At 57.8% G+C, this 16256-nt stretch overlaps 4 protein-coding genes across 4 annotated transcripts; 2 read left to right on the top strand and 2 right to left on the bottom strand.

Annotated features, from left to right (window-relative positions):
* Nucleotides 1–39: 39 nt before the first annotated feature.
* Nucleotides 40–347, top strand: GUITHDRAFT_122307 (hypothetical protein; the record flags this gene model as incomplete). The annotated part of the gene is made up of 2 exons (XM_005818427.1): nucleotides 40–47; nucleotides 92–347. The coding sequence occupies 2 exons, from the start codon at nucleotides 40–42 to the stop codon at nucleotides 345–347; spliced, it is 264 nt and encodes an 87-aa protein (XP_005818484.1).
* A 1-nt stretch (nucleotide 348) lies between these two features.
* GUITHDRAFT_149259 (hypothetical protein) lies at nucleotides 349–3758 on the bottom strand (the record flags this gene model as incomplete). The annotated part of the gene is made up of 17 exons (XM_005818426.1): nucleotides 349–507; nucleotides 653–700; nucleotides 766–831; nucleotides 1110–1161; nucleotides 1351–1583; nucleotides 1703–1744; nucleotides 1891–1941; nucleotides 2057–2122; nucleotides 2436–2457; nucleotides 2520–2575; nucleotides 2754–2799; nucleotides 2900–2920; nucleotides 3042–3080; nucleotides 3213–3256; nucleotides 3309–3527; nucleotides 3572–3611; nucleotides 3646–3758. Coding segments are annotated over 17 exons (1317 nt in total), but the record flags the coding sequence as incomplete, so codon positions are not given.
* Nucleotides 3759–4069: 311 nt separating this feature from the next.
* Nucleotides 4070–5863, top strand: GUITHDRAFT_122305 (hypothetical protein; the record flags this gene model as incomplete). Its single annotated transcript, XM_005818425.1, has 3 exons — nucleotides 4070–5314; nucleotides 5361–5498; nucleotides 5789–5863. The coding sequence occupies 3 exons, from the start codon at nucleotides 4070–4072 to the stop codon at nucleotides 5861–5863; spliced, it is 1458 nt and encodes a 485-aa protein (XP_005818482.1).
* Nucleotides 5864–15875: 10012 nt separating this feature from the next.
* GUITHDRAFT_156563 (hypothetical protein) lies at nucleotides 15876–16247 on the bottom strand (the record flags this gene model as incomplete). Its single annotated transcript, XM_005818424.1, has 3 exons — nucleotides 15876–15917; nucleotides 15982–16209; nucleotides 16235–16247. Coding segments are annotated over 2 exons (241 nt in total), but the record flags the coding sequence as incomplete, so codon positions are not given.
* Nucleotides 16248–16256: the final 9 nt, after the last annotated feature.

The following is a 16256-nucleotide window of genomic DNA, read 5'->3' as shown; positions in this document are numbered from 1 at the left end:
TCTCAGCTGGGCCTCGGAGGTGAGGAGAGTGATGTGACGATGAAGATGTTAGAGTGACATCAGCTGAGCACCATGACACAACAGAGCGAAGAGAGCAGCAGCAGCAGCAGCATCAGCAGCAGCAGCAGCAGCAGCAGCATCAGCAGCAGCAGCAGCAGCAGCAGCAGCAGCAGCAGCAGCAGCAGCAGCAGCAGCAGCAGCAGCAGCAGCAGCAGCAGCAGCAGCAGCAGCAGCAGCAGCAGCAGCAGCAGCAGCAGCAGCAGCAGCAGCAGCAGCAGCAGCAGCAGCAGCAGCAGCAGCAGCAGCAGCAGCAGCAGCAGCAGCAGCAGCAGCAGCAGGGCGGATGACCTGGAGGATAGAGTCGGAGACGCAGGAGGGTTCTTTGTCTTGGATCGCATCAGAAGGAAGGAGAGGAAGAGGCTGGGGGAGAGGCTGAAGCTCAGGAAGGAGGAGGGAGGGCTGGGAGGAGATGTCGAGGTAGTCGATAAGAGCCGTCGTGTTCACTGACTGCTATGATGTCAGATAGCAGTGGAAAGAAACGAAGTTGAGGAGAAGAGAGAGACAAGAAAGTGAAGAGGAGAAGAGGAGATGAGGAGAAGTGGAGGAGACGAGGAGAGGAGCAAGAGGAGCACGAGGATGTAGGGGGAGGAACCTTCCAGTTGTCGGGATCTGCTTCAGCCGTTGGACCCAACAGAATTCTCTGTAAGAGCTCGTCACCATCCTCCCTCCTCCCCTCTCCTCTTGTTGTTCTTCCCCTCCCCTCACCTCGTTGCATCGTAGCTGACGGAAATAGCCCGCGAAGAGACGAAGCTGGTCCGGGCTCTTGCTCACCTGAGACCTAACTGATGAGCGCGACGGGAGGGGAAGGGAGAGAGGAGATAGCAAAAGAGGAGAGCAGAGCAGAGCAGAGCAGAGCAGAGCAGAGCAGAGCAGAGCAGAGCAGAGCAGAGCAGAGCAGAGCAGAGCAGAGCACAGAAGAGCAGAGGAGGGGAGAGGAGAGGAGAGGAGAGGAGAGGAGAGGAGAGGAGGTAAGGGAGAGGAGGGGAGAGGGGAAGGCAAGGGAAGGGCAGGGAGGGGAGGAGATGGGAGGAGAATGGAGGACAATTGACCTCTTCTTGTATGCAATGGAGAACATGGCAAGGAATTAAACCCCACAGATGACTGCAGGCATGTCAGAGGAGGACGAGGAACAAGAAGACGAGAGAAGAGAGAGGAGGAGAGGTGAACACAAGGAAGAGAGAAAAGCGGGAAGAAGAGTCAAGACGAGATGAGGGAAGGAGAGACAAAAAGAGAAGCAGGAGGAGCAGGAGGAGCAGGAGGAGCAGGAGGAGCAGGAGGAGCAGGAGGCACCGGAACAGCACGAGCACTGTCTCTGCTGTGAAGGTACTCCGAGCAGCAGAAACACGTGTCTTCTCACTCGTGCTTGTCCTCCTCCCTCTCTCTGCTTCCCCACCCGTCGGCTTGTCGCCCTGTTGAGTTTCTTCCTCCCCCGCCACCTCTCCAGCTGACGGGACTGAACAGTCGCTCTCCTCCCTCACACAGTGAAGGAGAAGCCGGAGAAGGTCAGGAATGAGCCCAGGGAGCTGCTGCTCGGTCAGCCATGCCACGATTCCTCCTCCTCCTCCTCCTCCTCCTCCTCCTCCGCCTCCTCCTCCGCCTCCTCCTCCTCTGCTGTCATCATTCCCTCGCTCCTCGGAGGTACCTTGGGGCCGAGCTGGGGGATGAGCATGGTGACAGCAGCGAGCTGAGCAGAGCTGTGAGGAGAGAGACAAGGAAAAGAAGCTGAAGGCAAGGTAGAGGTTGTCTGAGGGGGAAGCGGTGGGAAGAGGAGGGAGGAGGGAGGAAGAGGGCGAGGGTAGAATGTGTAGAGGGGAGGCATAAACGGAGAACCTGCGATGAGAAAAATTCCGGGCTTAGCTCAGCGGAAGCGAGTTCTTTGTCCTGCAGCATGAGATGAGCAGAGGAAGGAAAACAAAGAGCGTGGTGAGGGGAGAGGGAGAGAGGAGGGAGAGGAGGGAGAGGAGGAGAGAGAGGGAGAGAGAGAGGAGAGGAGCACCACTGGGAAGGAACGACACAGCAGCAAGCTGTCGATGAGCGTCTTGAAGAGAGGAGTGTCGACGATCTAACGAGAAACAGTCAAGAGCGAGAAGGTGGAGGCAAGGGCAGCAAGAGGAGTAGGCGATAGCACGTGACTTAGCACGTGACTTGCCTCGTGTGCTCGAGGACACTGAGTGTTGCAGAAGAGGAGGAGGAGGCGGAGAGCGTAGAGCTGCTCATGCTCCAGATCTCGCTCAAGGGCCGAGGAGGACGTGGAGGCGACTTCCAGCTCTGCTGACCTTTCTGCTGAGGCCTCGTCGACGTCTAGGAGGAGGAGGATCAAGAGGCAGCAACAGGAATGCGAGAGGAGCATCTCAAACAAGGTCGTCACTCCCTACCTGTGGAGAGTCGGAGAAGTATCTGTTCGAAGAGAGGAAGAGGATTGTTCATCGCCTGCTCATACTATTACAGGTCTTCTCTACCTTTCCCCCGCTCCCTTCTCCTGCTCCTGCCCCTGCCCCTGCCCCTTCTCCTGCCCCTGCTCCTCACAGAGGGAGAAGAAGGTGAGGGGAGAAAGCTTCCCCTCATCCTCCCCCTCCTCCACCATCTCTCCCTCTCCCTCTCCCTCTCCCTCTCCCTCTCCCTCTCCCTCTCCCTCTCCCTCTCCCTCTCCCTCTCCCTCGTTCAACCCTCTCCCTTCCCCTTCCCTTACTCACATTTTGCACGACAGCCTGAGCAAGCAGGTCGCTCCGTGCTCGAAAACTGAAAGAGGAGAAGCAGTCAAGAGTGAAACAAACATGTATTGTGAGATGACAGAAACAGGAATGGATATCAATCAGTCCCATGTAGAAAACAAACTTACGATGTCTTGAGAAGAACATTCCTATATGGAACAAGTCAAATGTAAAAGAAAATCACAACGATCTGGTTCTTGTCGTCATTATCATCCCAATAATCCATTCTATCTTCCTCCTCTCCCTCTTCTCCTCTTTTCCTCCTCGCACCTGAAATCTTCATCGTATAGGGCGAGAGCCTTGAGGAACCTAGACAACCTTTCAGCTTCTCCTCCTTCCCGCTCCGATCTTCCCTCTTGTCATATACTCGTTTTCTCCTCCTCCCCTCCCTTCTATCTCCCTCCTAACACCCCTCGTGTTCCTGCCCGTCCTCCTGCTCACTTGAGGAGAGAATCTGTGAGGTCCATGCGACGACCGACATCAACCTGGCGGGATCATCAGCAACATCACCACAGGTGCGGTCAGGTGCGATCCTACCTGGAGGGCTCCAAGGCGGATGGCGCAGGAAGCGAAGGGGAGGAGAGGAGAGAGGTTGGCGGATGAGTTGGCGATCTTCTGACCAGCCTTGGTGAGGTACCGCACTAGATAATGCAGCAGGTGAAACCTGATCGCAACGTCAAGAGCGCAACACAAGGGGAAGCAACACAAGCCAACAGGATCGAGAGCTTCGTGCTTGAGAGCTCCTCCTCCCACTCCCTGCCGCCTTCAACAAGACCCCGCAGGTTATCGTACAAGTACACCAGCATGATGGTCACTTGCTCTTCTACCTCTCTGGGCTTGCTGTGACTAGGTGAAAGGCAGCAAAAGGAGGAACCTGTGCCCAAGAAGCCCATCGACCTCTCCCTCAGCCATCTTGATGTCTCCTTCCGCTCGCGAGTTGATCGCCTGTATGACTGATCGGGCTGCTCTTGAGCCATCGTCCGGCATGGCAGCCGATGCTCTACGCCGGATCAATCGATCACCTGCGATCTCACAGTCATACCGAAATCCACCCATCCCTCCCTCCATCCATCCATCCCCTCCCCTCCTTTGATTCCATTTCCTCTCCCTCCTCGCCATCTCCCTCCCTACTCTCCTCGCCATCTCCCTCCTTTTTATCTTCTGCCAGTAAATCCTATATCTCCCTCCCTACTCTCCTCGCTCCTCCATTTCACAATTTTTGGCCGTTTTGAACGGTTACAGTGAGAGAGCCTGCCTCAGAGAACAAAGCCAGAACATCACAACCAACGGCAGGCCCAATGGAAGAATCAACTGCAAGCGCCGCGATGGAGAAGGAGGAGGGAGAGGGAGAGAAGAAGGGAGAGGAGGAGGAGGAGGGAGAGAAGAAGGGAGAGGAGGAGGAGGAGGGAGAGAAGAAGGGAGAGGAGGAGGAGGAGGGAGAGGAGAAGGGAGAGGAGAAGGAGGAGGACGCACAGAAGAAGGGAGAGGAGGAGGAGGAGGACGCAGAGAAGAAGGGAGAGGAGGAGGAGGAGGCAGAGAAGAAGGGAGAAGCGCAGGAGGAGGAAGCAAAGAAGGAGGAGGTGGAGAAGCAAGAGGCGGGAGTAGAGGAGCAACAGGAGGAGGCACAGCAGGAAGCTACCATGCAGGAGGATGCTGGCTCTCAGGAAAAACAGGAGCATGTGGAAGCAGACAGTGGCATGGCACAACCAGAGCTTCAGGCAATGCGATCGAGCGGTCAACTTGGGGAGGATGATGCTGCCAAGAAGATCCAGGCACTCGGGAGGGGCAGGAAGGTCAGGAAGGAGAAGAAGAAAGAGCAGGATGCGGCGGTCAAGATACAGGCTTTAGGAAGGGGAAACAAAGTCAGGACTGAGAAAAGGAAGAAAGAACAAGCCGCGGTGAAGATCCAGGCGCTTGCCCGAGGCAAGAGGACGAGATCGATCATCAAGACGTACGGCCCAGCAGCAGCTCGAGCTGCATTCTTGGACAGGCAGGCTCGCATAGAGGGGGGGATGAAGCCGAGCGACTTGGTGGAGAAGTCATCCAAGGACAAGATCAAGCAGCTGGCGGACGAGAAGGTAGTGGAGCAGGCCAAGACGTACTCGCAGGCAGCCTCCAAGGAGGAGATGGTCGCAGCAACTAAGATGCAGTCGCTCTACAGGGGGTTCAGAGATCGCAAGGCGATACACCAGAAGCGGGAGCAGGTGGAGGAAAGGGAGCGACTCAAGGCAGAGGAAGAGAAGCTCGAGGTGACTCAGGAGACCGAGAAAAAGCTGAACAAGCAGGCAGTGTTCGAACGAGGAGGCTCTCTCACCAGCTCCTACCTCACTCCCACTAAAGTCAGCCGAGTAGACGACAAGCAAGCACGAGGCTTGCAGTCTCGTGCCAACCTGTTGGCGATGCGAGGAGAGAGGAAGCAGCACACGCCGACGCTGGTGGACAAGAAGGCCAACATGAGCGCGTTGCAGAAGAAAGCTTGTGTCATGCTTGAAGACCTCATCCGCAAGTGGGCGACCAGCTACGCGCGGTCGGTTGAGCTGGCGGTTGTTTTGCTCCTGCAGTCGCTCTTGTTGCTGACCTGCATGCCAGGACGGGGCCCTGGGGACCGACAAGCTCGAGTTCGTCGCTCTCTTCTCCAAGCCCTCTAAGGAGGAGCCGATCGCCTGGCCTGTGGTCCGCGTCTACTTCACTGTAGCTGAAGACTTCGAGACTGCCCTCGTGCCCAACGTCAGGCAAGAGATCGAGAGAGGAGAGGAGAGGAGAGGAGAGGAGAGGAGAGGAGAGGAGAGGCGAGGAGAGGAGAGGAGAGGAGAGGAGAGGAGAGGAGAGGAGAGGAGAAGAATGATAGAGCTGCAGATACAACCTCGAAAATGAGAGGATGATCTTTCACTACAATACCGATCTCGGCAGGTTCGCCCCTTCGCCCCTCCCTCCCTCCTCCCTCCATCCCTCCTCCCTCCATCCCTTCTCGCCCCTGCTGTCCTCACACTGTGTTTGTTCCCCCCAGACGCTTCAAGGAGTCTTGGCTCGACCGCATCGTCATGGACAAGCGAGCGATCCGAGCGGACATGGCGCTGCGAAACAAGAGATGAGGGGGAGGTGTATGTACATACAATACGAGGACTGAGGAGGCAAGTTCATGCCCTGCTGGAGGGCAGCAGGAACGTCTTGAAGGGAGAGTAGCGCTTGCTGATCGAGATGGCATGCATCACATCCCTCACGCACTCCGGCACGAAGTCTTCGACGTCCCCTGCGCTCCCCACCTGCCTCCCAGCTCTCGAGCGAGGCTGCCGCGTCAACTTCTTCCGCATGACATGGACCGCCCGGTACACCCCGAGCAAGCTCTTCTTCTGCTCTTCCGCCATCCCCAGCAGATGCCGGTAAGCGCTGGCAGTCAAACTTGACTTGCCACCTGCTCGCCGACGGCGGTCAAGGCTGGTGAGGAGAGGAAAGAAGGAGATGTCTCGCTCCCGCAGCTGGGATCGTCAAGTCAGCGAGAGCTCTAGAGCATCGCATGCGCTACCTTGCCCAGCACGAACTCTTCCGACGCGCTCAGACTGTCGTGCCGGCGCTGCTTCTCGAGGATGCGGGAGAAGAAGAGGACGTAGAGCCACAAGCTGTGCCGGGCGAGGTGCTCGCTGAAGCTCTGCTCCTCTCCGGGGAAGCCGCGAGGGTCGAAGCTGTTCCTGTGCATGCCACAGATGAAGCAGGAGTCGAGGAGGAGGGAGGGCTGGATGGCCCGCGACTGCCGGAGAGACTTGTACAGGTCGATGATGAGCGAAGCGAAGATAAAGTAGAGGATCAACACCACCACCAGCCCGTAGAGCGCCGTGACTCCCTGCACAATGATCTCAGCAGCAGCAGCAGCAGAGAACAGCAGCAGCACCACCACCACCACCACCACCAGCCCAACATTGTCACGGTCTTACCAGGAAGATCCAAACTTTCGCCTTGTCCTCGCTGAAGATGCTTCCGCACTGTTGCACGTCCGAGTAGCCTGCCAACACTCGCTTCCATGCTGCTGTCTCGCACGTCCCCTCCGCCAGCTGCAGGCAGGCTCGCGCGGTCTCAGTGCCGTTGCAGGAGCAGCCGTACAAGGGAGGAGAAGGGCAGGGAGGAGGCCAGACAAGCGGCCCCAGCACTCTCCCAAGGTCAGCCCGTTGCAGCCCCAGCAGGATGGAGATGAGGGCGCTGAAACCGGCGGAAGCAGCGAAGTCGGTGCGGAGGTAGTTGGAGCAAGAGGAGGCCGAGGAGACGGGAAAGCTGAGGGAGCCAGCAAAGAAGAGGAAGAGGAAGGCGCCGAAGAGAGAGCAGACGGCTAAGGCGATGAGGCCGAGGAAGACGTAGACGTCCTTGTTCTTCCACGTCATCTTCGACATCTCCTGCACGAGATGAGATCGAACGAAGATCTCGAGCAGCAAGAGCGAAGACAAGAGCATCACTGCCTGGTTCGCATACGACACCGTCGCCTCCATGTAGAGCACCAGGAAGAGAGCGAGGAGCCGCCAGTACGCATGCTTCTGCTGGAATGAGTTGGCGGCGTTGAACGCTCGGAAGAAGCTGAAGAAGCGTTGAGGCAGGAGAGGATACGAGGAGGACTTGTTGCTGCCGGCACTGGAGGAGAGCGATGAGAAGTCGCTGCCGACCTTGCGGTAACAGAGGAGGAGGATGGTAACTTGCGCCTCTCCGCACAGAATCACCTCCATGATGGTCTGCACATGCAAGAAGAAGCTCGTCATGGCCTCTCGAGCCGCTTCGAGCATGCGAGGCTGATACGTCACTGCCGGAGCTCCGGTGTTGTCAGTGAGGATAAGCTTCTGACTGCATGACAATGAGCACGGAAAACGAGACAGCACAAAACAGTACAAGACAGTATAAGTGGGATCAACGTGAGAGGAAGATCGATGTAAGAGGAGGGGCTACCTGAAGTAGAGGAAGACGAGGAGGTTCAGCGCAAAGACATTGAGGAGGTAGAGATGCTTCGCGTACGGCCTGAGCTTGACCAGCACCAGGGTCACTCGATGGCTGAGCAGCAGCTGCTGGATCTCAGCCTCATGGTTGATGTCTGCCGTGCAGTCCAAGAGGAGGCGGAGTTGCATCATCTTATCCTCGTGTACCAACACCCTCTTGTACTTGTGTTTGATCTCTGCAGTCACAAACTGAGCGATGGACGGGAGTTGAAAGTGTTTGGTGATGGTATACAAGTGCTCGTCGCCTCGCAGTCTCCTCACGATCTCTACCCTCGCTATCCCTTGCTCGAAGAACTGATACGCCAGCAGCCTCTCGCCGAACAGCTCGACTTCCTCCTCCTCCTCGGGCCTCAGGTAACTTCGGAGGTCTTTCAGGAAGATGAAGTATTGAAAACCAGATGACAACATGACCCTCTCCGTCGACCTTCCCTGCCGCTCTTCCCCTTCCCCCTCCTGCTTCTCCTGCCGCCGCTGCTTCTCCCATGAGCGATACACGCGCACGCAATAGTTGAACGCGCCCCGCAGGTTGAGGATCGACATCATCGTCGTCGGAATCTGAGCCTCGCAGACGGCGTTCTCCTCCAGCAGAAGGATCAGCAGGTCTGCTATGCTCCTCTGCATCTCGAAGAAGTTCGCAGCCTCCTCCTCCCTCCGCTCCTCCTCCTCTGCCGGAGCTTCCAGCATGCAGTTGATCGCCTCGAACAGGTTGCTTCTCAAGATCAGCCGCACGTTGTCCGCCTGCGGCCCCTTGATCAGCGATCGCACTGCGAGGGTCGCCGACGTGACTAGGCTAAAGCTGATGCAGCTGAGGTCTCTGCTGAGCTCGGAGATGAGGTTGATAAGCTCGGACAACACGTCGCAGCTTGTCAACGACGTCGGCTGCTTGTGGAACATTCGCTGCATCGCCGGGCTTGACCCCTCGCACACCAGCCGGATGAAGTCGAGGGTCTCAGCCAGGGCTGAAAGCTCCACGTCCTCCTCCCCCCCCCTGGACTGCCGCTGCATGATCCACCGGCTGAGCTCTGCGTGCAGCGTCGGGAACACGAACCCGACCTCCGTCCTCTTCAAGTATCGCTCGCACTCCACCCGCAGCTGCGGCAGCGGACGTCGCAAGAGCGAGTTGAGGGTGCGGAGTGCCTGCTTGTGGTGCCTACCCGACGAGATGAGGTAGAGGAGCGAGGAGACCACCTGCCCGCAGCGCTCCCTTCTCAGCTCGTGCGGCGAGAGGCTCTCAAGGCATCGCAGGGTGATGATCATCAGACGCTGAAGCAGCTGGGGCTCCAGCTCGCTCCTTCTCACGTGCTTGAGGATGAAGTCGAGGTAGAGGCTCTGAGACGAGCCCTCCATGATCGGCTCAGCCTCTCGTCCTGCCATGAGCGCGGACAAGCGATGGATGAAGGAGCTCGCGAAGTCTGCGATCTTGGGCTTGAAGGTGGCCGAGGGGGCAGCAGCGCTCTCCGAGCTCAGCTCGGTATGCAGCTGGGTCTCGACGAGGAAGCGCGTGTGTTCGTTGAGCAGGGAGGGCTTGTCCTTGAGCTGCTTGAACAAGTCTCGGCACTCCCCCACCAGCGACTCCAGCTGATTCTGCCACAAGAAGGTGACGAGGCTCCCGCAGGCCCGCGTCAGGTCCCTCAGCGTCTTTGAGGGGAGGTCCTCGAGCTTGAGCAGCTGCAGCAGCCGCGAGGAGAGGCGGAGGAGAAGCTGAGAGAGGAGGAGGGACAAGGGAAGCGACTCCTGCGGGTGGCAGTAGCCATGGTTGGAGTTGTGCTTCAGCACCGCGGGCAGCATGCGACCAGTGTAGAGGAGCGTCCTCATGAGATGAGGGTCTGGCTTGCGATGCAGAGGCTCGTCGAGGTTGAGATGCACTTCGAGCACGAACCTGAGGACAGACACCTTGATGTCTGCCATGTAGATCTTGGAGACTATGAGATCGCAACAGACTTGACTGCTGATCATCGTCGCAAGCTCCTTCTTCATCTTGTGACTCCTCTTGCCCTTGCAGCACTCAGCAAGAACTTCGAAGGAGAAGATGGAATACATGAGCTGTAAAGACTGTAAGCAGCGATACAGCATAACTCCTCCCCCTCCCTCTCGTCTTTCACTTTGCAGTACCTGAGAGTCAAGGAGGAGGTTCTGATTCCACACCGGGTCGAAGAAAGAGGTTTGGTTCCATCGCTTGAAGCTCTCCACGTCCTCGACCGCCAGGCACTCGCGGCTACGGCACATGCTCTGCAGGCTCAGGATCTCGTTCTCGCTCCAAGGCAGGAAGAGCGTTTCTTCTCGCTGGAACTTGAGCAGGTTGAACGTCCGCGACTGGTTCTGCTTCACCTCGCGGCCGCCAGGGGAGAGGAGGGAGAGGAGGACCTTGAGGTAGGGAAACCTCCTCCCCTCCTGGTAGATGAGCGCTACCACCCGCTTGATCACGGTCTGGCCGAACCTGAGGCAGGCCTCGTAGCGATGACGGAAGAGGAGACAGAGAAGCGAGTCGAGGCGAAGGGGCAGACCTTGAGGACTTGCGAGGATGTCGAGGAGAAGGTCGACGTCTGTCAAGATGTCCATGGACGCTGAATCATTGCTGCTCGCGTACTCTAACAGCATGTCGATGCAAGTCTGTGCCAGAGAGTAGCCAGTCTGCTCCTCCTGCACCATCATACCAGCACATCAGCATCATACCACCATCATACCAGCATCATACCAGCATCATACCACCATCATACCAGCATCATACCAGCATCATACCAGCATCATACCAGCATCACATCAGCATCATACCAGCATCACATCAGCATCATACCAGCATCATACCAGCATCATACCAGCATCACATCAGCATCACATCAGCATCACATCAGCATCATACCAGCATCACATCAGCATCACATCAGCATAGTTTCCATCAGACTTGCCTTAGAGATTCCATTCTCCCACACCATCTTCACTGCTTTTACCGCTATCCTCCATACGCTCACGCTTGAGGTCGCGTGCTCCAGCACGGCCCTCGGGATCGTTTGGTTCTCGCAGACCTTCTCCTTCTGCCAGCCCATCAGCTCGCTCCCTCCCCCAAGCGCAGCACCATGAGCAGCAGCATCGACCGAAGCTCCGCCGCCTGAGCTGCGAACGCTTCTTCTCCGTGCGACGTGAGGGCAGGGAAGGAGGAAGTGAAGACCTGCAGGCGTCAGAGAGAAGCGACGGGACCAGCGGCATCACCTCGCTAGGGCTTCGGGTGAGCACGTGCTCTCGAACCTGCTCGTTCCGTCAGACCAGCAGGAGAGCCAAGAAGCTCTACAGCAGAGGCAGGCGCGACTTTGTTGATGAAGCCTTGTATCAGCAGGTCGTATCTAGTCTCCTGCCGTCGACCCCGCACGTGATGGTGGAGGAGGAACAGAAAGTCAGAGCTTCGGAGCAGGCGATCCGCGAGGTCTCGGAGGAGGGAGAGGTCCTCGGACATGACTTCACTCTCTAGGATCTTCATCTGCCGCAGCTCGAACAGCAGCAGCTCTGGCTCGTCGAGGTTCCTCAGCATCAGCTCCGCTGCTTCTTTCTCCAACGCCTTGTCCTCGCTCCTCGTCACGCACTCGATCACCCGCATTATGTCGCGCCCTTCTACTCGCAGCTGACCCATCAAGCCTTGCACGTGCGCGTTGTCAAACATGCCGAACGCGACCTGACAAGGAACAGACGTCAGAGGCTTCTCATCATCAACTTGTACTTCACCTTGCTGTCGTTGTCCGCCATGTGCCCCGAGCACAAGTGAAAGTCTTCCTCGCACAGCTGAAGCACGCGTCGCAGTTTTTCTTTCATGCGGAGCTTCAAGAGAGTCAAGAGAAGACCTGCGGTACAACAAGACAAGGCAAGCAGAAGCCACCTTTGAGAGCAGGTTGAGGGTCGTGAGAATGAGCCTTCTGATCTCATTCACCTGCTGCAAGTCACTTCTCTTCTCCTGCTCGCGCCTGCTGCGACCTTGTCCAGGAGCGCAGGCTCGTTGCGAGTCCAGGTATGGAAGAAAGCAGCCATCAGCTCGTGCATGAGGGTGAGGAGGAGGCTGCGGGGCTGGTCGGGGAGGGAGGGAGCATGGAAGGCCTGAGCGATCTCCTTGTCGTAGAGCCCTGCCTCCAGAAACTTGTGCAGCAACCTAGTCTGAGCCCCCAAGTACTCCAACCCCTCCCGTCCCTGCCAGCTGGTCAGCGACCCAGGAGGAGGAGCGCGAGGAGGAGGAGCGCGAGGAGGAGGAGCGCGAGGAGGAGGAGCGCGAGGAGGAGGAGCGCGAGGAGGAGGAGCGCGAGGAGGAGGAGCGCGAGGAGGAGGAGCGCGAGGAGGAGGAGCGCGAGGAGGAGGAGCGCGAGGACCTGAGAAGGGGCGGCACGAAGAGCCTTGAGAATGCTTCCCTTGAGCTGCGACACAACCGCTGCCAAGTCCCCGGACCCCCCTAAGCCGCTCCCAGTCTTGTCAGTAGCGTCACCCCTGATCCTCGGCCAGAGGACGAAGAGGCCGTCGAGGATCGCGTCGCCCTCGCGCTCCGCCTTGTTGATGTAGACGGTGGAGACAAGGAGAGAGAGGGAGGTGCGGACAGCGAGGGGAAGCTCTTCGTCGGCGATGATGAGAGCGCCGGCCTCGAGGGAGAGGAAGAGCTCTCGCTCCAAGCGCTTCTGCACGTCTGCGTCAAACCACTCCTGGTTCTGGCAGAGCTCCGACAGCAGCAACTCGAACTCGTTGTAGTACTCCCTCGTGTCCTCCTCGTCCGCCAGCACTTCAGCCTTGCGCCACTTGGTTTTGTCCTTCCAATCGACGTCGAGACAAACATGCACGGACCCATCCAGCATGGCTGTTCTTGGCAGCGCGATCGAACCTTGCATGTCAAAGAGCAAGCTGTAAACAGTCTGCGCATTCTTACGGAGTTTGACGTTCTTGTAGGTGAGAAGACTTCGCAAGATGGCGAAGACGAAGGAAGCAGCCTTGTGATGGTTCTCGAGGACCTTGAGGAACGACTCCAACACTGAGAAGTTGATGTCAAACAAGGCACTGAAGCTGGTCTGGTAGACTTGGAGGTAACAAGCGACGAGGTCTTGAATGAAGTTGGACTTGAGGTAATGAGAACTGAAGCCAGCTGGGTCTAGGAGGAGGAGGTCGAGAGGCAGCCTGAGGAAGACCTCTTGACACACGGCCTCGTTGTTCGCCATCGCCAAGCGCAAGAATTGAAAGACAGCAGAGAGAAACTCCATGCTGTAGCTGAGAGTTGCGGATTGAAACACGCTTCGCACGTCCCTGCTAGCAGCCTGCAGCTTCACCTCCTCCTTCTGCTCCCTCGCCGCCCCCGTCACCATCCGTATCACTCCGCTCTGCCGCAAGAAGCCTTGGAAGACGAGCAGGTGCTTGCTGTCCTTGAGGCGAGCCTTCAAGCGGAGGCTGAGGAGCTTGAGGACCTCGATCACGGCGATCATCTCTTGACACGTCAGAGCTCGCGGCTCTTTCTCAGCTCGCAGCGTCGCCGCCAACAGTCTCTCAGCTCGCAGCACAAGCGTCGCCGTTTGCCTCGTCTCCTGGCTCACTGGAGACAAGAAAACTCCCTGGTTGGATCCTGGCGAGGGCAGGAGGAGCGCGTGCTCGTTCTCTCTCACGTGCAGGTAACCTCCATGCTCCTCCGAGCCGAAGAACAACCAGAAGAGAACCTGCTCCGAGACCCCCTCGTCTGGTACGTCGCTCTCCATGGGGCGGTGGAACTCGAAGCAGGAGCGGGTGAGGTAGTCGGCGGACTCGTTGCTCCAGTAGCGCATCTCCTTGGCCATAAGCGTCAGCTCGCTGGTGCTGGTCTTGCTCGGGCACAGGTATCCTCCTGTCGCCAGGTTGCGGAGCCTGAAGGAAGACTTGATGCTCAACGAGCCGCCGACGGAGGGGTCGACCTGCTCGACGACCCAGAGGGAGTGGAGGGAGCCGTCTTGAAGCGAGTCCACCCGCTCCGACACGACCATGGCGAAGTCTCTCCCATGAATGGGGACAGCAGCCAGCAGGCAGTTCGAGCTGGGCTGAAACAGCTGGAGGAAGCTGCCAGCACGGAGACCCTCGGAGAGCTCGGCGTCTTTGACGCTCGTCTCAGCGTCTTGGTAGAGGTGCAGCAGAAACTTCATCGGGCCGTCGACGACCTTGAGCGCCACTGAGTTGAGGTTGCACTGGAACGCGAGCTCCTTGTCTTCCGAGGAGCAGCCGAGGAACCCAGGAAGCGATCGGTCGGGAATGATGTACACGTGATCCTGAATCGAGATGCGCGTCTTGCCGGCGTCGCGTGTGTAGGGGCAGGTGAGAGAGAAGGCGGAGGCGTTGCTGGAGTCGTCTAGCTCCACTTCCATCGACTCTGAGGACGAGGAGGCCCCCAAGAGAAACCGCAGGTACCGGTCGCTGCTGATGTGCTTGAATTGAATGAAATCCCCTGCCAGCACCTCGTTGCCGTACAAGGTCCTCAACATCTGCTTGTTCAGGTGCCGCTCCTGCTCGGCGAGGCTTACCAGCTGCTTGTATCGCTCCTGCTCCTCCCCGCTCAAGAAAGTCTCTGGCTTCACTCCGCTGGGAAGCTGCAAGGACTGCAGGTACGAGCTCAAGATGCGCGTGGCGTGACTCTCTTGTCTCGGGAGGACTTGAAACAAAGCTCTCTGCTATCTCGGTGAGGGAACGAACGGAGGCAGGAGGGGGGGGGGGGGGGGGGGGGAGCAAGGAGAGCAGCAGGGAGAGGAAGTTTGGGTTAGCTCACCTCGAAGTCAGGGATGTTGTGCTCGTCCTCTCTCAGACACTCCACGTGGACATGCTGGCGTATGAAACCGTCGCTGACGACGAAGCCCTTCATCTCCTCGGCAAAGAGCGACACCTTGGCTCCGTACCTCAAGACCCTCGCCATGATGGAGACGCTCTGCTGCAACCACCAGCAACTTCCTCACGAGCCTCTGACACTGAGATGATACGGAAGAGCAGGTGAAGAAAACTGACGCTCACGGTAGATGAAGAAACAGAACAGCCGGGGAACGACCAGGTCTGTAGGGCGGGAGAGGGGAGGAGGGAAGGGAACAGGGGGAGGAGAGAAGCAAGAGGCGAGGGCAGGAGGGCAGGGGAGGAGGGCAGGGGAGGAGGGCAGGGCAGGAGGGCAGGGCAGGAGGGCAGGGGAGGAGCAGGGAGGAGCAGGGGGAGGAGGGCAGGGGAGGAGCAGGGGGAGGAGGCCCTATTTCAGGTTGCGAATTTATTGTACTAGTACAAATTGAGCCCAACCCAAGCAAGACGAAGTCAAGGATGACGAGGAGAGGCAGACGGAGGGAGGGAGGGAGGGAGACAGGGGGGCAGGAAGGCAGACAAGACGGATAGGCAGGCAGACAAGACAGGTAGACGAACGGAGGGACGGAGGCAGGCAGGCAGGGGCAGGGCAGAGGTAATGATGAGGGTGTTGGAGGGTCAGTTCTGTGCTTTTATTCAACACGACAGGAGGAGGTCGATGGCGCAAATGTTCCTCTTCAGCCTCATCGCTCGAGCCTCCCATCATGTTTGGGCTGCTGGGGACGCGAGCGTGTATGTCAGCATCGCTCCTCTCTTCCTGTTAGTCTCTGATGTCCCCTCCGATCCTCAACACAATTTTCTACAACTCAAATCGCAACGACCACGATTTACGATGAACTTGCTCTCTCCACGCCGCCCCTCCCTATGCGTTTCATATCTGTTCTCTCTCTCTCTCTCTCTCGCTTTCCCCCATCCCTCCCATTCCCCGCTCTCGCCCCACCTCTTCTCTCTCTCCCTTCTCTCCCCAAGCTTCCCCTACAACCAATTCTCTCGCACGCTCTCTCTCTCCTTTCTATCTCCGTCTCTTCTGTCTGCTTCCTCTCCCTCCCTCCCTCTCTCTCTCTCCCTCCCTCCCTCCCTCCCTCCCTCCCTCCCTCCTCTCTTCTCCCTCTCTCTGATACGCCACTACTCGGATCACCTCCTCTCGCTCGTGACTCGAACAACTCTCGACGATATCCCGAAACTTCCTCGAGTCCTCGTTGCCCAGCAGGAACCCCAGCATCTCCTTCTCTGAGTCAGCCTTATGCCGATGCACCTCGTCACTCTCGCTCATGGCAGGCTTGGCGTGGCCTAACTCCAACATCTTTCGATACCAGAACAACCAGCCCTCCATCGAACGTCGTTTGCTAGTTAGTGGGTCGTGGGCTAGAACGGAAGAAGAAATGAGCGACTTGCACAATGAGAGCGTGCAAGGTTACCAAGCTCCACACATCTTTGGAGGGGTTGAGAGACAGTTGAGGAAGCTGAGGCAGACCGCAGCATGCTTTCACCAACATCGTCGTGAGCACTGAATTCAGCCGAGACGCGGTCGTGACCGTCGACTTCACAGATATCATTCACCCGGGAAAGAAAGTCTTGCGTGTTGAGATGAGGGTTTGAACGCATGATGGCTTGAACCAGATTAGAATTCTGTTTCTCTAGCGCTTCTATCTTCTTCTCTGCACCAAGTGATTGGTCAGCAACCCGGCTGCCCCATTCTGCCGTT

Source organism: Guillardia theta (assembly GCF_000315625.1).
Source record: "Guillardia theta CCMP2712 unplaced genomic scaffold GUITHscaffold_309, whole genome shotgun sequence".
Classification (NCBI taxonomy): Eukaryota; class Cryptophyceae; order Pyrenomonadales; family Geminigeraceae; genus Guillardia; species Guillardia theta.
The sequence above is the reverse complement of the archived record's forward strand: the minus strand, read 5'-3'. Positions and strand labels throughout refer to the sequence as shown.